Source organism: Limanda limanda, chromosome 8, assembly GCF_963576545.1.
Source record: "Limanda limanda chromosome 8, fLimLim1.1, whole genome shotgun sequence".
NCBI classification, from domain to species: Eukaryota; Metazoa; Chordata; class Actinopteri; order Pleuronectiformes; family Pleuronectidae; genus Limanda; species Limanda limanda.
Genome location: NC_083643.1, coordinates 16648764 through 16675069, shown reverse-complemented (window position 1 = coordinate 16675069; position 26306 = coordinate 16648764). Strand labels below are relative to the sequence as shown.

Here is a 26306-nt window from a genome sequence, read left to right as displayed (position 1 = left end):
ATGCGATAAGACTGGAGAAGTAAAAAAACTACTGGAAATGAACATGTAGAAACACTGACGGCTTCTCGTATCTGATAATGGAAAAAGTCCAACACTGACAATATTTCAAGAAACACTGGAATAGCTTATGTATGTTGCTAACTGGAAAGAATGCTGGTGAGGCAATAAATGGCTGATATCATTTCAGGTGCACGCCCAATCACTTCTCTAAGACGGTACATCTCAGCTCAGAGGCAACTCTGTGTAACTGCATGTACTTATGTACACTGCAAAGGTAAAATAAGATATGATACACTGGACTCTTTCATGTTTTTCTGTGGAGGTTTTCAGTACTTTCACTTTTTTGTGCCTTTTCGATTAAGAATATGCATTCCTAACTTTTCATACGAGTGAATTATAAATTGTTTTCTTTTTGTTATAATTTCATGTTTTAAACACATTCAACTCACCTACTACAACCACCATCCATTTGTTGCTTTTGTTTTCAAATCCATATTCCATGTGTAAATGCATTCAGAAGAAGAAAAAACACTATAGTGTATCTCCAATGTAAAATCAATATTATAGGAATATAGGATGAACAGCTATCCGTCAAAAGTTTGTTGTAGTTGTCGTAATATGAACACTGTATAATGTTTTTAGTATAATTATGATGACTTCAGTGGGTATAGTGTACTATTTCAGCTTATTTATAATGCACCAGCTAGCATATTGAAACCACTGTAGCACTTTTTGCACTGTATATACGGTATGAACTGCTTCTGCTCTCTCCAGTGCACCAGATTGGTTTCACATTATCTGGTAGAACTGCATTGCATGTAACTGTATTGCTTCATTTTGTTACTACCAATGCTCATTTTTATGTGATGTGTTTTATGTAATTGTTTTTATAGTTCTTTTTTGGTTGTTGTTTATCAATAATATATTAACTTTTAGCTTTTGGAGCCCAGAAGTGATTGATAAGCAAGAGACGACACACATTTCATTTCTAATTTTAGCACTGTTTGTTATGAAAAGAAATGCAATGCCACTTAAACATATTTTAATATCACTACTTTTTCGCCCATTTTATCGCTACATTTTCAAAGCATTTTGTCCCAAAAAAATATGCTGTAATACTATGATTGCATGTAGTAAATACATTTGTGATTGATCTTTGTGTTGTGTTTGATTGTCCACCTGGTTTGAGCTGCATGCCAGTTGTTCACTTTGTCCAATAGATGGCAGCAGAATATTTATAAACAGTAGATTGTGGACGTGTGGGTGTGTGTGTGTGTGTGTGTGTGTGTGCGTGCGTGCGTGCGTGCGTGCGTGCGTGCGCGTGCGTGCGTGTGTGTGTGTGTGTGTTATTAAACTGACTTGGTAAATTCAATTAATAAATATAATTGAATAACTTAATAATTCAAATAATTACATTTATTTTATTATATTCAAGTCATTCAATTGAACGGTTAGGGGTTAATTAAATTTAAATAACCTAATTCAATATATTATATGCAACTACAGTAGATAAATTGGAGAACTTCATTGAATTGAGTAAATTAAAACCATAAATAAATCTAATTTATGTAACACAATGTCATTTTATGAAATTGAATTACCATAATGGATTAAATTCATCAAAATTTATTTAAATATTGGACTTCAGTTGTCAATAGTTTTGACACAATTAAAGACTTCACATTTCAGTAAATACAGAAATGATAATAGATCATTATATATATGTATATTTATATGATATGAAATTTTGAAGACTCAAGTAATAACGACTGCAATTGCATCTTTACCTCCATACACTGAGTTTGGATTGAAACACTTTGAAAACCTGAGCCTGCGATGCGGAGCAGGAGACGCCTGGCAGACCAAACCGAGGGTAGTAAAGACCCAGGAGTCACGTACGCCTGCTACGTGATGACGAAACCCGGAAGAGCTAATCAGTACGTGGCCTTCTCAGCTTGAATCGTCGAGACCGGAGCTCCACAATACAACAAAATGGTGAGATTCATCCGGTTTATGATGTTTATATGATAAACACTTTATACATCTCCTGTACAGAGATGTGTAGTTTTAATCTCATGAATAAAACATGGCGCTGTCTGTGTGAATCAGACTTTTGAGGATCGTTCGCTTCTTGTGTCAAATCCATCGCTTCGGCCGCTCCATAAAAACCGAAGCAGTCAGTTTTCCAGCAGTGATCAGGGGCCACACACTGTGGACTCTGGGTTTCCTCTCTAACCTCCTCTTCCCTCCTCTTCCTCCTCTTCCTCCTCTGTCTGTCTCGGCAGGAACTCGAGGCCATGACCAGATACACCAGCCCGGTGAACCCGGCTGTGTTCCCCCACCTCACCGTGGTGCTGCTGGCCATCGGCATGTTCTTCACCGCCTGGTTCTTCGTGTATCCTTCCGCATGGAGATATCATAACAGGAGTCGTACCACAGATTATTCTGTAAATAGTAATCTGCAGTAAAACACAAGGACCTGAGGGAATTGAAGGGATAGTTCACCTAAAAATGAAAATTCACTCATCCACTCACTACTGTGCTGATGGAGGGGCGGGGGAAATGTTTGTGTTTTAGGGACAAACAGCGTTGCAGCCAAATCCAATAGATAAAATTCCATGGTTTTATTTTCACGTTTGAAGACTTTGTCACCTTTTACTTCAATTGGATTGGATTTGGCTGTAGAAGAGTGAATTTTCCTTTTTGGGTGAACTATCCCATCATGGGATCATGTAATAGTCAAAGCACTGGGGCCATTGCTTTACATTTTTGCTGCAACTAGAGCTGGGCAATAAAATAGTCAATGATCGTTAAAAAAATCCTCTATTGTAATATAACGTTGCTAATATATTGATATATAGTATATTCATTGTGCAAGCACAGTGACATGTAATTTACATTTATAAAACTTTTTTCAAGTTATTGTGACATTTAACATGATAATTATTGATATTGACTCGTATGACATTTTTTACCTCAATATCATTTTTGCCGGCCTCGTCCAGCCATACCTTCTACTGACTATTACTTTCATTATATATTAATGCAGGGTTTACAACATTGCAGCCAAATCTAATACAATTTAAGTAACTGTTGACTCTTCTTCAGACGTATTAAAACAGAAAAAAACATAACATGCCTCCTTACTGAACCTGGGGAGTCATCCAAGTGTCCAAAAGCCTCGACATTCAAATTCAACTCGGCGGCATTTACACCATGTTTGTAGCCTAATTGTCCTCCAGAGCCGGGTTTGCACGGAAACACACACACACAAGCTGTTGTCTAAAGGCGCGTGTGCCGTGAATGCTAGCAACGTCGCCACTTCAGGTAGATGACCTAAAGGGTTAAAACAAGGTGTGAATGACACTGTTTCTAGTCGAATTTGAATGTAGGGGCTTGAAGACACTTTGATGCAGGTATGTTATGTTTTTATTCTGTTTTATTGCGTCTGAAGACTCAGTCGCCAGTAACTCCAGTTGTATTGGCGAAAGAGAAGGATGTCTTTGTAAGTTTCCTGTGCAATAAGATATTGTAGGTGCATTCACTTTTGCATTAACTTAAATGTTAACTCTGCTCCTTTCATGCAAGGGGTGTTGTCTTGTTTACTGCTACTAAGCATTTCTGTATCAAATAGGAAACGAGGTGGTATTGATGCTTAACGTCAACATCGTGGTGCAGCACCATGATCAAAATGTAAAGCAGAGATAATTTTCAATCCCTGATTGGAACCAAAACAAAATAAAATTCTGTGATTATTTTTAATGCTTTAAATGGTTTGTCTACCTTGATTATATTAGTAAATTTTTTTATTATGAATTAATGGATTTACAAATTGCAAGTTTGTTATCTTCATTGTCAGTGTGCCCTTTTCAATACTGAGTCATGTAAATGAGATTGAAGAATACAGGTTGACAGTATACACATTGTACTGTAGTATACTACCACTGCAGACAAGTGTGCAATAAGGTACACTTGTAAATCATGACGTAGAAGTAGACCATTAACCTGTTTGATGAGCTTTCCTTAACATTTCATCAGCTATGAAGTGACTTCAACAAAATACACCAGGGACGTCTACAAAGAGCTGCTGATCTCCCTCGTTGCTTCGCTCTTCATGGGCTTCGGTGTCTTGTTCTTGTTACTCTGGGTTGGCATCTATGTATGAAGGTACGTTAAATATAATTAATGTCTAATGGTTTTCATGTTAAATCACTGAAACAGCGTTGTGGTTATTTACTGCACCCCCTATTGTTTTCCTACAGATTGACTGGATTGATAATATGACACATTCCAGTGGAACTACGGGCGTCATAAACACGAGCTGAATCTGGATTCAATTGGACTGCACTGATGATGTTTGGGGGTCATATGGAGTCTTGTTTTGTTTTCACAAGTAAAGGGGATTTGTACAAATTTGTTGTGCCTGTCTTTCATTTAAAGATGTGACTGTCTTCAATTTTATATTAAATATTTAACCGTTTTACTAAGATCAAACCCAAAGTGCCCTGCGACTAAACCCTTGAGTTCTTGGGAATAGAAGGTTATTTGGACCCACTAAAGACTATTTATAGCGTTTCACTAGTAGAGCCTAAAACCTCAATCCCTGATTTATCTTTGTGTTAAAAATAGAGCAGTCTGTTTCACCTTGTCTCCAGGATAATACTGACCACCTTAGAGATGAAGGATTACACCGGGATTACAGAAGGATTATTTAATAAAAAAACAGCGGGAACACAATTCGAAAGGTCTCAGGACTCAAATCATGGAAATTGGCTTATTTATCATGTAAACAACACGTACTAGTCTTTAAAAAAAAAGGCAAAATAAACCAATTTGTTTCTTCCTTTGCAGGGGAATACAGCTTTTCCAGCAACACTATGTTTACATGTAGTTCTACATATAATTAAAGCTTCAAATAGGTAATCTATATCTGAACAGAAACAAACTTGTGACATTCTTTCAATGTGTTGCACTCTGTATACAACTCTAATTGATTTACAAAGGCCACATGGATTAACACACTCAATCCAGATAAATACAAAGCTACACTTGCCTTGATCTGCCCACTTGGCTACGAAGAACCAATTAATACAAACTGTTACTTTGCTTCATCCTCTTACCTGTAAAAAGTCATCATCAGCCATATTGCTTTGTTCAGTAGTGTCAGGCTGTGCAAGTTTCAAATAGAAAAAATAGTCCAAAATTCAGTGTAGCACATGGTGATGCTCAGTGTTATAATGTCTGTAGACTGTCTCTTTGTCACTGACGGGCTTTGGCGAAGGCGTCACGCAGCCAGAGAGAGTCCTGGTACAGCCGGGGGTCCCCCATGTACTCTGCTGTGCGTTTGTATAAGTAGTAATACAACACTGCCGCTGTTGACAGAGAGACGGACACATACTCAATGATCAGTGGGACAACAGAAGACTGATGAGCTGTGATGGAGAATGTTTGAATGAATGAAATCACACCATTACCTGTTCTCTGGAAAACAAAAAGAGCTTGAAGACCATCGGTCCAAACAAAACGGTTTGAGTCGAGCCATCTTAGATTCTAGAAGAAAATAAATACTAATCAGATTATAGGGCAGTTAATATTTTAGTGCATCATTTTCAGTGATAGTCAGAATCATGTTAATATGTCTCAGTTTTAGTGCAGGGTGTACGGAGCGTACCATCACCCAGCAGTGGAAGCAGATGCTGAGGGTCAGGTAAAGGGCGGAGAACACCAGCAGAGCCCTGAACCTCTCCAGCAGCAGAGACACCAGGCCGACCTGGAACACGTAGGTGTTGAACATCATCAACAGGATGATGATCACGTTGAATAAAATGGCAACGTCCTGGATTCTGCAAGACAGTGACAGATTATATTAAATATTGGTTTCTGATGGTGCACATTTAGCAAGATGTCAACAACATACACATGATCATGTCAGAGAGAAAGATACCGAGCAAGTGGGATTTTTCACTAAATGAGGCAGCATTACCATTTGCTTGTTTAAATGTTGCCAGATGAAATGGATACTGAAAGAATAAGCTGCTGAATAGCGTTATACTACCTCAATATTTTTGAGGAAAAATAGACATGGTTGTTTGAGTAAACTCTTAAAATACAAAGTGTCAAGGCTTTCTTTGAGTTATGTCAATCTGCCTGTAATATTCAGAATAATGTAAATCTCAGTAAATTAGCTGATTAGCTCAATAATTACAAATTTGTCTTATTACTGTATTTAGTTTTGGTCACAAACTGGGTCAGGAGATTAAAGCCACAACTTCCATTATGTTATTATTTATGGGATTAATAAAAAAGTACTTTTTAAACACTCCAATTGACATGTATATTTTAAAAATACAATGTAATAATATTATGCAAAGATAAATTGACACCTGAATATGTAAACAAACTGTGTATAGTGTATTTAATTGATGAATAACTGATAACAGTCGCTGGAATCTACTTCTTTCCAGTTGACGTTCTGATAAGTGAACTGATGTTTTGAGCATAGATGACTTACATGAAGAGCACGAGCTGGATGACCGGCTCCTCCCTCAGAAGTTCACTGAAGGAGTTGACGAAGAGGTCATAGGCCAACAGTGAGAGCTGGATCAGCAGCACCAGTGAGTAGTTACCAGTCTGCAGCATCTTCTCTTCTCCTGCTTCCTTCTCTTCACAGATCCCAAACACACGTTGGACACCTCCACATGCTCTGGTGCCAAATCACTGCACAGCTCCAGAAGCAGACACACACCACTGAGTCACAACTTGTCCATTCACATAGTCAGAGAGTGGTGAGCTTTTCCATCAACAAGGGGCTCCAGAAAGTTCCTCTGTGGAGAACCATGCTGTGTGTTGTCCTCAGGGATAAAACATCTCTGAGATGCAGGAAGTCCAGGATGTCGGATGAACTGGGGTTGACCTCTTCAGCTGCTGCAGGTCGACATCTTGGCTGTGGAAAGTCTCCTCATCTGCTGCAGGAAGAAAAGAGACGCCGCGGTTAGATCGTGTGATAGAAACCTGAATTGTTTATTCCTCGCAGCTAAGTTGTGTCCCCTGTGCCGCTCGAGCTCCTCCATTGTGTGTCTGATTCACCGTCTGCCTCAGACGGATAAATGAGCGGTGAACGTCACCATGTAAAGCATGTTACACAGGCAGCCGCCGTGGGAAGGTCATGGCTGGGATTAGGGATTAATTTGTCCTGCGTGGACTCCTCCAGTTGTTGTTATTGTGTTCCGCACAAACTCTCTCGTTTCTACTCAACTCCTCTTCTAATGGCGGGAGCCTGTGGTTATTTAATTCTGGCTGCAGATAAGCGTGTAGTAGACCGATGGTAGTAAATTACTACAGTTTGTATCAGTAACACATCTAATGTACTTTGAACTCAACAAAGCCGGTGGCACAGCTCAGATTTGAACTCCTAGATTCTGCCCACACACGTTTTTCTACGTGAACCACAACAACGCTGTTTGATTGCGTCCAGTTGTGTAAACATGCTCCAGAGATATGATCTGAATCGCCTCTACTCACCGGAAACAAGCGAGGGAGGAAAACGAGTCACATGGGGACAAACAGGAAGCGTAAATTGTTCGTATTTCTTCTTTTTCCACAAACAAACGGCGCAGTTTTCTCCGAGCATCCACCGCCGCCTCTCAGCAGCAACGTATTTCCGCAAGTTCCATGGTAACGCTGCCTCGTGATGCTACCGTAATAACCAGTGTACGGGTTCTCAAGATATTCCTCAGAATGTGGCCCCAAGCACAGACTTTCCGTTTTATGATATAGATGTATTGGTTGCATGTGTTTTTCTAAATGTTAAAGAAAGGAGCTGTTGGTTCAAACATTTACTTTCATTACCAACTAGGTTGATCATTGAACTGCCCGTTATTGTTGTTATTTGTTACTCTTCTTGTCTACTATTTGTGGTTTGCAACTTTAGAGTTGACTTGCCTTTTATTTCATTGTGGTTTGATTTAACTGTGGTTTGATTGAGGATAAGAACAGGCAGCCATAGTTTTAAATGTTTGGATTTGGTTTATAAAATGTTGTTTTCCTGTCCTCTGTAACACACTTTTACAGAAAAGAGAGATAAACAGTTTTTATTAGATCTACCTGTGTAATTTCAGGTTGAATGATCAATAATGATAATACCTTATAATTGTAACTTTATTTATATAGCACCTTTTAAAGGAGCCATTGAAAAGTGCTTCAAAAAGAGGACAACAAAAAGGAACAAGCTATGAATACAATGCTATTTAAAATTAAAGACAACAAATAATATAATACAAAATCTAAACTTATATTGTATGCAACATCATTTAAAAGCAATGGCAAAAGAAAAGGATAAAAAAACAATCAAGTAAGAACCAATGCAAAGTAAACAGAATGTGTATAGTGTAAATAGAAGATCTACTGTGTTAGATTCTCTAACTAAGATGATCATGATGGATTAAAATTAAAACACTTTCACATATAGTGGCTGCAGGTCAGCAGGGGCCAATGACAACACTGTTGAGTGGAAGAGTGTGAGCGAGCTACACTGATCATTACGGTACAGGTCAGCAGCACAGGCTCGTCACTGCCTCCCAGCGGCTGTGGCCGGTACGTGCTGCAGTGGCAGAGCTGGACAGCGGTGGTGGGACACCTGCACCGACACACGGTGAGTTCAAGGCTCCACAAACTTCTCTCAACTCACAGAAATATAATAATGGGACTTAGTCCGAACTGCGGAGACACAGCCGGGTTTGAGTTCACTCTGAGTTCAGTGTGAGGTCGTGTGACCAGCGGCTGTCTGAGTCCTTCTTCTCCGTTAATATTAAATAACCTCGTTATGTGCAGAGCTGCTTCATGTCGTCGTATCACAGTTTGAGTCATTGTGGGAAACCACGGTGCGTTTGAGGGCAACGTTTCAAAACCACCTTCTGCCTTAACGTGGAGAAAACTGTGTTCGAAAGCAACATGTCCCATTGAGGGTTGTGTTATTTATCTTTGACAGTTTAGTTGCCCTCGACACGTTGTAAAGCCACTGTCCTCGTGTCCCTGCTGATGAATAGTGTGTATCTGAGGTGTGTTTGAGTTTATTTGACCTTTGCGTGGCTGCTCGTTTATGTGGAGTCTGGTCAGACACACAAAATCCTTAACGTGTAATGTTTACACAAGACCAGCACCAGGAAAACCTGCATATCTTTACGATTCAGGGACGTTTTGAAGGCTCCACGAATCACCAGCGGGATGCTTCACTAGACTTTATCAGAACCTACTTTATTAGAGGTGTTGTGCCTTGACACGGAGATATGCTGTTCATTTAATACTGAGGCACAGTTCAGTTTGTACCTTATCCCACTATTCTGCAAGGATATCTGTCAAATATAATGATCAAAATAATTCTTTTAATTTTATAACGTTTTTAGCAATGCTCCAAAATATGTATGTAAAGATAGATAGATAGATAGATAGATAGATAGATCAGTAAGTTATTGATCCCAAATTGGGAAGTTACTGTGTTACAGCAAGTCAAGGGCATTGCACATAGATCGAAGTAGCAATAAAACATACAAAGGATCAAAATACCTCAAAACAGAATGTTATAAACAAAATGTACTAAAAACTGTACGTACTCCCTAAGTAAATGATACATAATAAAGTACTAGAATACACAGTAAAGTACCTAATGCAAGAGAACCACGAATAAGCGGTCACAAGAGGTGACAGAATAGGAGTGTTCAGTAGTTGTTTGGATCTAAAGATAATGTAATGATGTAGGTAGGAGTATGACAAATGAAATATGAATTTAAGATGTGGATATTCACAGTTATTGCAGGAGTAAGCAGGGATTTTTGGTTGTGGTCAGAAAGTATACGGCTCAGGTTCTGTAAAAAACATAGAAATGTAAATCCCTAGAGATATAAAATACATATTAGTGATCACACATTAACAGCAGTTGTGGTTTTTAATTTTGTTTTGACAGTTGACAGGTCTTTTTTGTTTAGGGAGAGCATTTCAGAGGGAGGGGGCAGTAAATGGAGAAGGCTCAGTCGCCCAAGGTCCGATTCATTGATTTAGAAACTCTTTTTGAATGAAACCATTTCTGATTTAGGCTGATATGTTCCTCTGAAGCAACAGAAATGTCATCTAACCTGAGGACTGATTGTGTATGATGTGTGCATTTGTCACAAATCAGTGTTTCATGAGCGCCATGGCTCCTGAGAGCAGCGTTTGTATGTAATTGTTGGTAATCCCGACAATGCAAACTACTGCAAACGTTCATTTGCATCTCCTCGCTCCCGCAGCCATCCACCCCCCCACTTCAAGTACACAGTAACTCCTCTCACATGACACCATCCTGTTCTTTTACCCTTTACACATCCTGGTGCACAGCCACAGAGCCTTCTGGCTGCAAAGCTGTTATTTTATATCTACCTAATCTGAATAAACAGTGAAGACGACTGACTCCACTGTCTCAAGAAAAGTGTCTTAGTCACTACCGGTGTTTGCAAATGTTGACATTTTAAATATATATATATATATGTAAATTTCCATCATATTTGTCTCTTCAAACAACAATGGAATCTCCTATAGTGAAGAACTGGTCCCAGCAGCTGTAGATATTGTGCACAGTCACAGCTTAGTTTGTTCGTCACCTGGTGTTTGACAAGGGAGGACCTGTAGGGCCAGTTTCTCCCAATATCTAATAACACTCCGAGAGAAGAGCCGATGTGTCAATAAATTCACTGTGGTTTATCAGGAAATTATGCAAAGATTACGCTTCAAACAGACAAATTAAAATGTTAAATACTTGTGAGAAAAAGCGGACTAAAGGGCAAAGTTATTTTCATTCTCTGCACCAAGCAGGTTATGTTTTCATTTCAGTAAGACTAACGTTTGAACATTTATTGCAGCATTACAACAGATTTAGTGTTTGGCGTCTAGGCTCCAACTTAATCACTGTGATGATGGGAGTGATGAGCTAATATTGTAACCCCCCCCCCGTTAGAGCCTACAGGTGGTGTAGGGGCTGAAGCAACTGGTGGCAATACTGCAGCAGCAGTGCGAGCAAAAGGGGTTAAAATGATGATGATGATGATGATGGGAAATGTCTCTCTGGTTAAATGGACCACCTGATAAGGTGGGTGTGTATTATAGATGGTTGTGGACAGTGAGGTATGTCACATGATGTATGTCACATGATTGGCGCAGCTCGAGTTGCCTGCCAGAACTAGCTCGCCGGCGTCGCCACATTTGTGTTTGTTTGTCTGTTAGTTTGCAGCATTGCACAAAAACTACAGGACAGTTTACCATGAAACTTGGTGAAAGGATACGTTATGGGTCAGGAAGAACCCACTCATTTTTTGGGGTGAATCTGGATAATTCTTTTAGTACGTTTACACTGATTTCCCATGGAATCATCAATTGGATATTGATGAAAAAAAAATCCTGCATATATATGAAACTGATATCTATATATCTATATTCATGTATCACCTCAGTACCTGAAAATAGTATTTTGCTGTCTATGTAGACTGATGGACAGATGTATAGCAATTCCTCATCCATAACCATGTTCCTCTGTCCAGTCATGTCTAAGTGGCTGAATGATGGCGAGGTGCTGGTGGGTCAGGGCAGTGGCGAGGCCGTGCCAGCGAGCCCCAGACCCCGGGGCTTTACTGTTGGGAGCCCCAGGCACAGTTCTGGAAGCAGCCCACTGGTGTCACCAAGATCGGCAGCAGCAGGAAGTCCGCAAACAGAGACCATGGGCAAGGCCAAGGAGCTGTTTCTGCTCTGTGACAAAGAGGGGAAAGGCTTCATCACAAAGAGGGACATGCAGGTGAGCGTTGAGTGTCACAGGATGAAAACCTTGAGGCTGATTATAGAGACTTCAACTTCCATCTTCTTCTGATCAGAGGCTACAGAGAGAGCTGCCGCTGTCTCCTGAACAGCTGGAGACGGTGTTTGAGAGTCTGGACCGAGAGAGCAATGGATTCCTCACTCCTGTTGAGTTCAACACTGGACTCGGTGAGTGTTTTGGAGTGATGTGATCCCACAGTTCACTGTGATGTGCGGACAAAAGGTTTCTCCGACAGTATTAATGAATTCTTCTGTGCTATTCCTCACTCTGTGGTTCAGGTGAGTTTGTGGGACTTGAGGACACGACTGAGTCGAGTCCAGGCGAAGCGGAGGAGGATGCGGACCAGGTGCAATGGTCCCAGGATCCCATTGCAATCAGATTTGTAAACATACTGATGGAGCTGGGTGCTGACAAACTTTTTAAAGAGTAAGAAGAAACCACTGTTTTATCACCCGGTGACCATATCTTTCTACAAACCACAGACACTAGTTTATATACTACTTATAATTATATTTGTTTCCAATTAGCACACATTCTGTCACATATGTGTTGGTTGGATGGATATGTTGGTCAACTGTTGAATGAATGTATCAATATAGAAAAGATATTACATAGATGAATAAACACTACACGGCGTACTTAAGGGACAGAAAGTAAATTGGCAACTTTTTTGATAATTTATCAATAACTTTCCCTACTTCTCTTTTTTCAAGCTTTTCAAATGCTAATATTTTCCTTATTCTATATATGTATAAGTACTGGACTCATCAGATATAAGATAACATTGAAGGATTTACCTCCAGCTTTGAGAAATTGTAATGTACATATTTTTTAACAGTTTTATAGATTAAAGGATTATTGATATTGGAGAAATTACTCAAAATATCAATCTACAATGAAATCAATTTTTGATTGCATTCATAGTTGCTTGTCATCATTGTACGCCACTGTCAAAAACACAAAACTGAAAATGTCAAATCATTAATACTGCGTGTATCTCCTCTTCTAAACAACACCAACAACGTGCTGTGCAAACACTTTGTCATAAAACTTTGATATATTTATTTATGGTAAGTGATGTTTAGGGTCAGTGTCAGACTTTTAAGGTTGAATATCCTCAGTCTTTTAACTGCCTTGTGTTGTTGTTTTGTTGTGTGTCAGTCAGCAGGAGCTTTGTTCCATGTGGTGTGAGCTACAGAGAGAAAGACCAGAGCTGCTCAGTGTCCTGGAGAGTGTCTTGGTCCACACAGTGTCCCATTTACAGGACTCCATCAGAGAGAGAGACAGTCTGGAACAAGCTCTTCGCAGGTCCACACTTCATTACCGCTGTCTCCCTCTGCACGTTGAACACGACATCAACTCTGCCAAATGTAACTGTTTACTTGATTTTCTTTTTCTGGTTTAGACGCGAGAGCGAACACGATCAGGTTGTTCGGTCCCTTTATGAAGACCTGGAAAGTCAACTCAGAGAGGAGAGACAGAAACATCAGGCTCAGGTACAGATTTTAATAACTTGGTTGTTTGATCTGGACCTTCTGATTTTTCAGTTTACTACAAACCAAAATAACAGGTGTGAGAGGTGCCTCTCATCTGCACCAGGGGACCATGGTTCAGTTCATTTTCAGTGTACGCCGGTGCACAAACGTAACTGATATCAAATGTAAATTATAGTTAGACGCAGCTCATGTACATGATGATGACAGGACACATGTATGTCATACACATTCCTTTTGTCAACTCCCTAAAATTACAATGTGAAACAAAAACTAATCAGATCAAATGTAAACAATGTGACAAAGACCTTTGTTCTGACCTTGGTCTTTACTTACAGTTATGAAAATGTCCTTAGTCCAACATTTGTGCCATTTAATAAGAGTGATGTCATCACAGCATTTAATGAATTTATTGTGAAATCAAGGACGGTATTAGACTGATTCAAAGAGGGAAGCAACTTGAAGAGGAGCTGAAGATGCGGGAGCAGGAGCTGGAGAACACAATGACCAAACAGAAAGAGGTAAGCATCCAAATGACTGCAATGTTAGGTCTGATAACGCCATAGTTTGATGAGAGAATCACAGGACCGGTCTTTGTCCTCAGCTGGAGACCAGAGTCCGGCAGCTGAGCTGTGAGCAGGTGAACTTTAAGGAGCAGAACCAGCAGCTGCGGAGCCTCAACGTCCAGCTACAGGACCAGATGGAGAACAGCAGAGAGCAGCTGCAGGCCGCTCTGGGTGAGCTCAGCCTGCTGCAGCTCAACGCTGCCCAGGAACAAGTGGCCAGACAGAGGTGAGGCACAGATAACTGCCTGTCCGGGCACTTTGTCAACAATTACACCTTTTGACCAGGGAATAATTCATGTATATTGATGAAAACAAATCTCTTCTTCATCAAATCTTCATTTCAATAATAGTTCTTGAGAGAAGGAAAGTACGTGACTGCTTTGCTGTAAAAATAAAAAAAACAGCAATAAACACATGAGAGTCTTATAACCTCCTTTTGAGTTCAAACTTGCTGCGGGCAGCGAACGTTTTTTGGGAGATTCAGGACCATGTCACTTTAGATGATGTGAGATTAAATCAAATCAATGACTTTTCCAAGTGGAGGAAATAAGAGCACTTCAAAGAATCTTTTTGACTCTGGAAGATGATCTGATGATAAAGAAGAAATAATTAAGAAGAAAGGTGCAAGTCTTTTATTTTAACTAATAACAAATAGATCAAAACTAGTGGTTTTCCATCTGTTACTTTCTCTTACTCCTACTCTCTGAATTCCTCACTCTGTTGGTGGCAGTCATCTTAAAATAAAACAGCTCATAAACATATAGTTAAATATATTTTTAACAGGTTGGTATGTAAAAACCTAGAACAGCTGGGTGCTGTAACTTTATCATTCAAAAGAAGTCAATTTGCTGTCATATTCTGGGGTTTACGGTGGCAGGATGGTGCCCATGGGTCTGTTACTATGCAGCACTTACTTTTTTTGGGTCATATTTATAAGATTAGATTACACTATCCCAAATACAGAAATTGCATTTTGCTTGTTTCTCTGTAGAAATGTGGTGAAGGTGTCAAAGAACATTCAGAAAGAGAAGGAGAGCCTGTTCAGACAACTGGAACTGCTGAAGTGAGTCCAACCTGCTGCTGTTCGATGTTTCAAGAAGTTCTTAAAGAATTGTGTAAAGAGAATCAGCTCACGTTCTTCCAGTGTGTGTATTCCACTTATGGATCAGTCAGTGTGAGAATGTCTCTAACTGATTTCCTCTTTCTGATTCAGGGATATGAACAAACGGCTGCGAGATGAAAAAGACGCTCAACACTCTCAGAAGAGGGTTAGTCCCAGACGCTCTGTTCTTCCTGCTCTGCCTCTAACTTACTACCTCAGTGAGGACCTTTGTACGCCGTGGACACATCAGGAGGTTTATCCGCCCTAAATTAAGTCCTGGAAAGACTTCATGCTTTATGGACAATGAATATTTATATGGGCAGCTGTTATTGTTTGGTTATTAACTGAACTCGTGTTAAAGTCACTGACATTGTTTGGGAGTTGTGCATGTCAGCAATTTTGGTTTGTTTTTTTCCGTAGATGTTGGTTAGTGGAGTGAAGGATTTTTGCTGAAAAGACATTTGTTCTGTCCTGTGATGGACAGAGTGTAATATGTGTAAATGATCATTAATGATTCTGTACATTACAATATTTATGCAGTTAACTAAAGTGGGTCGGTACCAAACCAATAAAGCCCTTTCATTTATCGCACTTCTTCCATTTATTAGAATGTTCCCTCTTATCCCGTTCACGTTTGTTGAGGAAATCAAGGTGGAAGTTTTGCCAAAGCTGTTATTACAGTCATTTTTGGATTCAAGCTTCCGTTCAGGTTTCTTACCAAAGAGGCCAACAAAGGATACGAAATATTTATTCAAGAAACTCTCCTAATTTCGTTCCTGTTCAGACCTGGTGGTAACATCTGTCCTGAGTGAACCAATCACAAGGGATCAATGCTAAGTTCAGGTCTGAATGCACCCAAATACATCTTGAGATCTGATCTCTTAGACCACATCAGGTTGTTCTGTGACACATTCCTTTCACTCTGTTAAGACATATAGTTGTTGATACTTTTCTTAAATGGGTTAAATCCTTCTTCACAGCCCCACCTCATTGTGATCTCTTTCTACCTCTCTCTTCCTCACTCATGCCAACACACAGACACAAAAACACAGTGACATCACACACATCTGTAAACTCAGACTGGGTAAAAACTAAAAAATAGGTCCTTGGGAGCTGAAGTGTTTATAGATCAGGGTCGTGAGATCTGATCATAATTGTACACCCTAACTCTAACCCTAACCCTAACCCTGAGACACCTTTTTATACCGGGTGCAAACAGACAAACATAAGGGGTCCACTTGTGTTTGGATCTCTCTGTATGGATAACACAATAACTACTCTTGGTTTTCTATTTATCAGTTGCCAATTGATGATCATGATAAACTAAAAATTACACTAAAGGATTGAACCCTCACTTTTTAAATGATTAAAAAAGAATCTGCCTGTGTGAAATAATTGGTAGAACATGTTTTCAGACTATAAATATCTATAACATTAGAAACCTAATGCTACTTGTTTCTTTTGCCTCACTTTCCACAAAAAGAATCCAAATGTCAAAAAGATTTTGGAGAAGAGAGGCTCAGTCATAGGTAACTACTTACTGCAAGACAAGCCACTGAAAAGGTTTGTTTGACTACCTGCATCTGATATTACATTCAGTAAAAGTCGTATTGCCTCAGGAAGACACTAACTCTGTGTGTTTGTGGATCCTGAAGACAGCTGAGCTCATCTGATGAGTTGGAGCAGAACAAAGACACAGAGAGGACAAATACATCCAAGAGACACCAGCCAACATGTAGAGTCAGGGGGGAAAATGTTGAACAGACTCAAACTCAGGTAGGGAAAATATTACATATGAAGATATACACATTTTATTCTTAAATTATCAATGTAATGACATAGTAGCAGGAGCAACAAAGGCTATGAGAAAGTAATAATAGGCTTTTTGTGGTCTGCACAGCACAAATACGACACAGAGATTTTCATATTTCTTAGTCTTAAAAAACCTTATCTCTTAATAGCATTTAAAAAGTATATATGTTTGAATTAAATTGGTCTTTTACCCGCATTTTAGAGCAAAATTGTCAGTCGTCAGCGAGTGTTCAAGGTTGTATTCTTGGGTAACTCAGTTGTGGGTAAAAGCTCCTTCATCCAGCACTACTGCACAGGAAGCTTCCTCAGTAACACAAGCTCTACTGTCGGTAAGAGTTTCACTTATTAAGTCAACGATTAACTCGCTCCTCAATGTGTCAGTGTGTCACTCCTCTGATGTTTTGTAGGTTTGGATTTCCAGATGAAAACCTTAACTGTGGACTCCACCCCCGTCACCATGCAGCTGTGGGACACTGCAGGACAGGAGAGGTCAGATATGACTCAGCTTATTCTCATGTGTACCAGCCATGTTTCTTTGTTTTAATGCCTCTGTGACAGTAACAGTGGCCGTGCGCACTGTGATACCTCCATTGGCCCATCAGTCCCATTCTTTTGAACATGACATCTCTAAGGCACCTTGAGGAAAGTTCTTCAAACCTGCTTTAAATGTTCAGTTAAACTCAAGGATGAGCTAATTAGATTTCAGTGGTCGAAGATCTCACTAAACTATTTGTTTTCCCTCAACTAAGCGTTATCTCAAGAACATCTTGAGAGAATCCTCAAAATGTTCACTCAGACTCAAAGATTAACAAATTAGAATTGGACGGTCAAATGCCAAGGTCACGACGACCTCACAATACATGATATCTCAAGAACATCTTCAAGGAATTTCTTCACATCTTGACCTGTTGTCGCTTGGACTCAAAGAGAAACTTTGATTCCTTCTCCAGGTTTCGCAGCATCACTGAGCAGTACTACAGGAAGGCCGACGGTATCCTGGCCATGTACGACGTGACTCACTCCCCCTCCTTCAAAGCGCTGAGAGGATGGATGGACTCTGTGAAGGTGAACAGGCGGAGGTGTCACGGAGGGTTGGGTGCAAAAACACAAACGATTTGAAAACATGTGCAAGTTATTACCACCATAGTACAACAGGAAGCTAAGTAAACACAGATGTCATTGGAGTTTTGAAGTGAAGAAGTTATTTCAGTACTGCTTTGAATTATTCGTTAGGTTATTTTTGTAGGTTTACCTCAGTTTTTAATTCTAATCAATGATAATGATAATAAAGAAAGTGTTGTGTCACCTCTTCTCTGTCGCAGGAGAAGATGTGTGAAGGTGCCGTGTTAATGCTACTGGGGAACAAGCTGGATCTGGCAGACGCACACAGCAGGCAGGTGGCCACAAGGGAGGGGCAGAGGCTCGCTGAGGTGAGGTTTATTTGAATATTCAAACCACTTTCTTCAGTGATTTTCCTCATTATAGTTTTTTAGATGAAATACATTTTGGGTTTTTACAGCAGCACCAAGCTTTGTTTTACGAGTGCAGTGCCAAGACCGGACGTAACATGGAGGAGCTGATGACTCACCTGGCAAGGTAAGATATTCTCTACTGTCCATTGTGTTATTACAATGAACCAGTCGCTGTAGCCACACTCATTTACCAACTAAAACAATATAGTCCCATAACAATTATTCAAAGCCGCTGGAGATGTCTTCAAATAATGTTTGTGTTGCTGGAAAAAACATATTTTGGTCGATAAATTACATACATTACATTATATCTACTCAACCATGATTGATCAGTGCTGTAAACTACAAATTAATTTCTCTTCTCAAACACTGTGGCTTCCGCTGTACAATGATTTTGATATTTTTAAATTTTAGGATGTTGCTCGCCCAGCATGATCGACAGTGTGTAGATGCCCTTTTACTGAGCGAGGACACATCCACAAAAGGCTGTTGTACATAAACAGAGAAGAAAAGACAAAAAAAAAAAGTGGTTCACACCAAGGTTCAGTGCATGGTTACACTTCCTGTCCTGTGGTCACACATTTTTCTGTGAACAAGTTTACTGAGCAGTGACTGTAAGGTTTGTTTATGTTGTGTATATAATCCGTCCGAATAAAGATTATTTTTTGATGACTCCTCTGTTGTCTTTTTAAACACAATTACTTTTAACTTGCCTAATGTATACTCATAACTTAAAAGTATGTATTATAAGTGAGTGTAACTTAAAACTTGTAACTTATAACATTTGTTTTTAGAGGTAAAAAGCGCATATTCACCTTCATCACCCTAGACTCGACTATTGCAATAGCATCCTTTACCTTTTATCATCAACAAATTACAATACGTCCAAAACTCAGCTCCCCGCCCGCTCACCCACTCCCGCACCAGAGACCACATCACCCCCGTCCTTCAAAACCTACACTGGTTCCCCATTCAACAAACTATGAAGTTTAGAAGTCTCCTCATCACATACAAAACCCTCCACAACCTCACCCCCTCTTACCTCTCTGACCTCCTACAAAGACACAATCCCACCCGCAGCCTCAGATCCACCAACACCAGCCTGTCTAAGCACTAAGGGACAGGGCCTTCACCACCGCTGCCCCCTCCCTCTGGAACTCTCTCCCCTAACACAGGGGCGGCTCCTGATACAGGCGACGTAGGCGGTTGCCTAGGGTGAAAAATGCCGAGAGGGCTGCACAAGAGACTGAATTATCATGACGGGACACATGCAATGTAAAACAATATATTAACGTATCACAATCAACCTCTAACCCCGGGACGCACCGGAGGTAGAAGCGCCGCGAAAAGCGGCCCGCCTCATTTCCTCGCCCATGTTCGCACCGGCAGCGTAATGCCGGGAAGAACCGGGAAGCGCCTCAGCCACACACACACACACACACACACACAAGCACATAACCCATGTGGGGGGTGGGGTGCGGCTACAGGCTTGCATAGGTCAGTCACCTGTGAAGACCAGCATCATTGCTTAACCAATAATATGTAAATTTAAAAACAAAAATGAACCATAACCATTTCAAATAAAATATATTAAATTAAAAAAAATTTAAAAACTGCGCGGGCACGTCCTGCGCAGAAGCCCATTGCGGAGGAATTACGCGCGCAGGTTTTAAAAAAAAAAAAAATGTTTTATTCATTTAATTTAATTTTTCTTTTTTCTTTTTTTATATTTAATTAATTTAAATTTACATAGTGTAATATATTTTGCAATAAATAGGTGATTGAAATCCTGCCAATTATAAGAGTTCAGTATATTGCAGGCATGAAGATTCAAAGATGAATCAAAAAAAGATTAAATTATCAGGTGCACAATTCAGAAAGCACCGCAAAGTAGAGGAGGAGAAGAAAGAACAATATAGAGGTAAGAATCACCCTGATTGTGGACATCATTAATGTTTATTTTTGTCAACATGATATGCTATCAGTACAGCTGATTTCAGACTCTTTATATATTTTTTTATATATTTTTATTGTTTTTTTATAGCTTACAATTTTGTCTGCCTGTGTGTGCATCTGTATGCAGTCCAAAAGTTATTGTGGATGCATGACAGTTTGCGTGTGTATGTTGGGGGGCGCCAATTTGAAATCTCGCCTAGGGTGCCAACATTGCCAGGGCCGGCCCTGCCCTAACACCTCAGACATTCTCCCTCACTCACCTCCTTCATAAATGGACTCAAAACTCACCTTTTTAAATCTACTTTTAATCAGTGATATATGTATGTATTATAATTGTTTTTAATGTAAAATAACTCTTTTAACTGTTATAATGTTACCTTAATTTTATTGTTTTTTTGTGTCACTCTTTTTACCCTGTTAAGTGCCTTTGAGTACCTTTTTAAAAGCGCTATACAAATAAAATCTATGATTATTATTATTACTATTATTATTTTTATATGCATGGGAAACCAGCTGGGGGCAGACATGTACTCTATAAGCTGCTGGCTGAGGGGCGAGCTGCCTGCTGTGCCAAAAGAGGACAGACGCTCAGGCGCTCGGGTCTGAGTGTCAACTGCAAACTTACCCTGTTTCAGTTAACCTTCAGACAGCAGCACATTGACACTGGGGTTAGCAGGAGCTGGGAAGACGTTGCCCCAATAATCGTCATCCTCCAGGGTCCACCACCGCAAATCAGGTAGGAGTATTCTGGTCTCAGCAGAAAGGCAGAGCAGTTTTTTCCATGACACAATGAGTTAAAAATAACTGTGAATATGATCATCGGGAGATTGTGTTTTGCTGAAAGATCACATTGACGCAGCGGACGGTTTATCTTATGGCTAAAGAGGCTTATATTTAACATAGAATAGCATGTTTTAATGTGGTTATGGTTTTATATCCATTGTGTCTTTACCCTTTTTGTTTTTAAAGAGGTGAGCCCTAATTTCTAGTCACTCATGATGCTCGGAGTCACATTTCTAAAAAAAGAATGAGAAAGTTCAGTTGAGGTTTGGATAAAAACAGACTTTGACTAATTCATTAGGTAAATATTTAACAGTCAACAGTATATCACTGGGGTGTGAGAAGAGCAGGTTGAGTTACTGGGAAGGGGACATATATATCTGTGAGCTGGACGACACGTGACTCAGGGTGTTAAGTATGTTTACCCCACAACATATTTGATTTCATCAGGGAGTGAATTTTATTTTTGGTTGACTGTTTTCAAAAGCCACACACATTAAACCTTAAAAAAGACGACATGTTGTCAGCTTGTACAGCTCAAATTCCCAGTAGTAATGTCTGAGCTCCGTCATCATCAACACAGGGAACAAAACCAAACTGACAGGTGTGTGTGTGGGTGGGTGGGTGTGTGGGTGGGTGTGTGGGTGTGTGGGTGTGTGTAACTCACCCTCATTCAAATTTAGTAATAGAAGGTTGTGTTACGGTGGGTAACGACCTGCTCTCTCTGCAATCTGATGTTCTCTAGTCATTTTTCATTACTGAGCCTTTCTGTTTGCCATCATACTGATATATCTGAGTTTCTTTTTTTTCAGAATGGAAACTCGAGGTGACAAAGCTCACACCTGTGGGACAATCTGTCTGAAATATCTACTGTTTCTATTCAATATTCTTTTCTGGGTAAGTTCCCAAGGAAGTGTTCACATTTGAACAGAATTCAAGACAGACACTGTGATGATTATTTATTCTAGTTGTAACTAGAATGTCGAGCTCAAACCTCTGCTAAGGCCCAACAGTCCCTTCAATCCAATCAAGCTGCACCAATTGCACACATGTATGGAAATTTGTGTCCTAAACATACAAATTCCTGGATCTGCCCCTTGAATCTCGAAAATTCTAAGGATTCTTTATTGACTTAGACCACTTACTTCCTGCCTTCCTTCCTTCCTTCTATCCCTATAATAGTTTTTGCCTAATCTTGCTTACAAACAAACAGCCAGGGGCTAAAACATAACCTTCTTAGCAAAGGTAATAGTTAGCATTTAGTTAGAGCATGTCATTATTTCATTCTTTGCTTAATACTACATATATCAATGAAGATTTTCATTTTACTGAAACTACTGTATTCTCACTGTTAAGAAAGTCTTCCTCACACTTACCCTGTAAACATATACGCACATGTTTCTGTACTTTGTTCCTTCCACAGTTTGCAAGGGATAATATTGTGCCAAGACATATTGAACAGTTTCTTCTTGAGAGACAATTTAATGATAGTTTATTCACATCCAAACTTTTACTTTTACCTTCATGCGTTAGGACTGTATTAGTCACCTACTCATTTCCCATGATGCAAAGTGTCCATTCAGATATGACAACCATATGAAAACACATTTCGCTGCCGTCTCTGGAGGCGTATGGTGAGAGAATAGGGCGTTGCCTACTTTGCATCACCATCACATTTTAGCAGCTAATTTAGAAGACTTTAAAAAATGCTGTGGCTCATTCTTGACATTTCAAGCATCTGGCCGGCATTGAGTGAATAACAGTGCGTTCTTTCAGCTGGCAGGAGGAGCAGTGCTGGCAGTGGGAGTGTGGACGCTGGTGGAAAAGAGCGACTACATCAGTTTACTCAACTCCGGCTTTTATTCGGCCTCAGCTTACATCCTGATAGCGGCCGGGGTCATTGTCATAGTGACCGGGATAATCGGATGCTGTGCCACTCTGAAGGAGATGAAGAGTCTTTTGGCTGTGGTGAGATTGATCAAAAATGTTTATTTCACTACACTCCACCAAAGTATTAACCCCATTTAATTAGAATCACACTCAGAAGAGCACATACCTCCACCAAGTCTGAACAAACCTACACATGATTCTGTGTGATTATTATCTATATAGTTTATTTGTCAAAAAATCCACCTGTTTATCTACATTCACTCCTAAATTTATTAGGTTCTTCCCAGGCCCCATCACTCCACCAAGTATAGTGGAAATCAGCTCAGTAGATTTGGTGTAGTCCAAATAAACCAACACACAGACACATGTGAATACATAATAGACGTAGTATATAATTACTGTATCTGGAATCAGAAACCAAGGGAAGTCACTATAAGTTCCTGTTTATACACACACAACCTAGTCTGGGTCTACGTGTATTGAAAGTTAATCCCTGGTGACCTTCTGTCTCCTGATTATGTCAGACGGGCATGGCTGTCAGAAATAACGGACAAAGTCACGCACAGTGTGTCTTTAAGAGCTTCGATTTAGAGAGCGGCTCATGCCAGAGGAATGAGGGGCATCGCAAGCGGCTGCGTGGACTGAGGAGGGTGGGAGAGAGAGAGACGGACGCATGCAGAGAGAGGATATAATACTGAAAAGCTCCATACACTCTGTGACCCTGTGTCTGTATGCATGTTTACCACGACCTTTGTGATTACTAACTTCCTTTCCCACAGTGTATTCTCTGCATCATAGTTGTCATTCTGGTTTTGGGGTCGTGCACAAATAGTTTCAATCCCTAAGTGTCATATTTTAGCACAGAAATGTACTGAAACACCATCTGAACATAAAAACATTTCTATATTTTTCCGCTGAAGTTCATTTACCGATGTGTTTGTATATATTTCCTGACTTTTTCTCCAGTACCTGGTCTTGTTGCTGTGTATTTTCCTGCTGGAAGTCGTAGCTGGAGTGCTGGCCTACATAAACTACCTGGGGGTAAATGTTTCTACTTTGTGATTGTTCTTTTACATTACTCTTGTTAGCGCCAGTTTACTTTAGGTATTGCAGCAATTACAAATCTGACCTTTTCTGCCCTCATGTAGTCACTTTTCCTCTCTCCCTTTCCCCTTTCTGTTTTTTCTTCCACTCATGAAATTGCAGTCTTTGCTGGCAGATCTTCTTTGCATGCCTCTCTGTGCATGTTCTTAATTTCTACAGTTTGTTTCCATCCTTTTCACACCTCTCTTTCTCCCCCTGTTCTCTGGCTCCAGTGTTTCCCTTTCTGCTACCAGGTAATCCGCTGCCTCCTGTTTCCATCTCATATCAAACTGTTTCCCTTTGACATCTTGATAAACGATGGTTCAGTGTCACTCTTTGCACATTTGTCAGTCGAGAAACAAAACTATTTATGTTGGTGAGTCAGTTTAAAGCATGCTTGTGGGGTCAGGGGCCTGTTCTCCTGTGCTGTGAGTTATATGTGGTGGTCACAGGTACAGTGGAATGTAGCAGGGGAGGAAGGGAATTTGACAGGGGGCATTTTTAAATGGACGGTGACAGATTGTTTTCCTGAGCCGACACTGAAGTGCATCTCCTCTCACAGCTGGACGACGAGCTCAGACAGAACCTGAAGGTGACCATGCAGCAGAAATACCAGCAGCCGGGGGAGGAGAGCGTCACGCAGGCGGTGGATAGGCTTCAGCAGGAGGTGCGGAAGTGGTACTGCATCAGAAAATTTGAAATGACCTTCTGCACGTGGAAGCAGTTTAATTTGACTCACCATTTGTCTCATCTTTCTTTGTTTCCTTTATTCCTCCCTCTCCCTTTCAGTTTAAGTGCTGTGGCAGTAACAACTTCTCAGACTGGAGGGACAGCGCGTGGATCCGGGCTCCAGATAACAGGCAGCTGGTTCCTGATAGCTGCTGTAAAACTCCCAGTGACCTCTGTGGCCGAAGGGACCATCCCTCAAACATCTACAAAGTGGAGGTGGGTATAGAGCTGATCCTTTGGATAAAAGGTTGAATGAGCAGGATTTAAATGTTCTTTCCCCCTTTCTGCTCTCAGGGAGGTTGCATCATGAAACTAGAGGAATTCATCCTGAGTCAGTTGTATATTCTCGGGGCTGTGGGCATTGGCATTGCATTTCTTCAGGTAAACCACACTGTCTGATATTAATCTGTTTTAACGTTCTGCAAAGTACTGAACTGTAGACAATGGTTGTTCCTGTGGTTTGTAACTAACACGTTCCTCTTCTCTGTTCTCTTTCAGCTTGTTGGTATGATGTTCACTTGCTGCCTTTATAGAAATTTGAAAGAGGATCCATACTGAGTTCTGTAATATCACAACATGTTTCACATAACATTTTGATGCCTCTCATTTTTTTTACATAGTTGTGGATGCTCAAGAGATTCAATATTCACTTTATTGTAATTCAGACCAAACACAAGGCAAGTGCACAGTAGAACTAAACTACATTGCATCCAGCTCATGAATATAATTCAGAATGGCATGTTTTCCTAAGTGGGTATAAACGCTTTATCTAAAGTGACAATAATAATAATAATAATAATAATAATAATAATAATAATATGAATCTAATTATGAAATGATGATTGTCAGACTGCAAACAATAGAGACACTGTAGTGCTGCTGAAGACTCTGTTCCAATTCTCTTTCAACTCAAATGCATGATTTCAGCTCTTTTAGATGTATTTTAACACAACCTATATTTGGATTTGGATTGGATATTTTTTTAATTATTTATCTTGCAAACAATGTTGGTGCTTTATTGTTTATCTTTTTTGTTTGATTGTTTTTTTAATGTATGTCAGTGATCAAACAATATAATTGTTTGTTTGTTGGAATGCAAATAAAAATAGTAACCACACATTTTTACCTTCGGTGAGGTTTTTGTTTTCACCTGTGTACGTTTGTGTGTCTATTGGTTCAGGGAAGAACCCATTCAATTTTGAAGAAGGTCAGGATCAAGGGTAGGAACCTGAATTACTTTTTATTTATCTTTTTTAGTCAGGGTTTTTTCTCCAACTTTTTCAATGATTTCTTAGAGAATAATTCATGGATCTTGATGAAAAATCTGACATGTTATTGCAGATCCAGATAAAAATCTGGATCTAGTTCATTTAAATGTGGTTTCATAAGGGGACTGTTGGAACTTGGCAGAGGTAGAGCTCAACTGTCATTCGAGTTTCACATGTGTCTATTTGTTTGTCAGAAGGATTGTGCCAAACTTACTTAATAGAATGCTGAGAAACTTAGTGGAGCAATAGGGAATTAAAAATGAAAAAAAATTCTTTCTTTAACCCTTTTATACACAATTATGCAAACCCCTACTAAGGC

At 39.9% G+C, this 26306-nt stretch overlaps 4 protein-coding genes across 4 annotated transcripts; 3 read left to right on the top strand and 1 right to left on the bottom strand.

Moving 5' to 3' along the window:
- The first annotated feature begins 1918 nt into the window (after window positions 1–1918).
- On the top strand, window positions 1919–4413 carry tmem258 (transmembrane protein 258). Its single transcript, XM_061076717.1, has 4 exons — window positions 1919–1995; window positions 2286–2395; window positions 4039–4167; window positions 4263–4413. Exons 1-3 carry the CDS (start codon window positions 1993–1995, stop codon window positions 4163–4165), a joined length of 240 nt encoding a protein of 79 aa, XP_060932700.1. The 5' UTR covers window positions 1919–1992; the 3' UTR covers window positions 4166–4167; window positions 4263–4413.
- A 318-nt stretch (window positions 4414–4731) lies between these two features.
- Window positions 4732–7586, bottom strand: tmem138 (transmembrane protein 138). Its single transcript, XM_061076995.1, has 5 exons — window positions 7522–7586; window positions 6512–6965; window positions 5672–5843; window positions 5475–5550; window positions 4732–5372 (listed from the first exon to the last, which is right to left on the bottom strand). The coding sequence occupies exons 2-5, from the start codon at window positions 6637–6639 to the stop codon at window positions 5260–5262; spliced, it is 489 nt and encodes a 162-aa protein (XP_060932978.1). The 5' UTR covers window positions 6640–6965; window positions 7522–7586; the 3' UTR covers window positions 4732–5259.
- A 1028-nt stretch (window positions 7587–8614) lies between these two features.
- cracr2b (calcium release activated channel regulator 2B) lies at window positions 8615–18925 on the top strand. Its single transcript, XM_061076676.1, has 18 exons — window positions 8615–8650; window positions 11565–11815; window positions 11892–12003; window positions 12115–12262; window positions 12998–13144; window positions 13242–13332; window positions 13755–13850; window positions 13934–14121; window positions 14887–14958; window positions 15109–15163; window positions 16481–16560; window positions 16653–16773; window positions 17012–17138; window positions 17217–17298; window positions 17760–17874; window positions 18132–18239; window positions 18329–18405; window positions 18696–18925. The coding sequence occupies exons 2-18, from the start codon at window positions 11567–11569 to the stop codon at window positions 18778–18780; spliced, it is 1953 nt and encodes a 650-aa protein (XP_060932659.1). The 5' UTR covers window positions 8615–8650; window positions 11565–11566; the 3' UTR covers window positions 18781–18925.
- Window positions 18926–20818: 1893 nt separating this feature from the next.
- On the top strand, window positions 20819–25836 carry cd151 (CD151 molecule). Its single transcript, XM_061076137.1, has 8 exons — window positions 20819–20973; window positions 21830–21914; window positions 22794–22985; window positions 23874–23948; window positions 24553–24657; window positions 24780–24935; window positions 25014–25100; window positions 25218–25836. Exons 2-8 carry the CDS (start codon window positions 21831–21833, stop codon window positions 25275–25277), a joined length of 759 nt encoding a protein of 252 aa, XP_060932120.1. The 5' UTR covers window positions 20819–20973; window position 21830; the 3' UTR covers window positions 25278–25836.
- The last annotated feature ends 470 nt before the right edge of the window (window positions 25837–26306 follow it).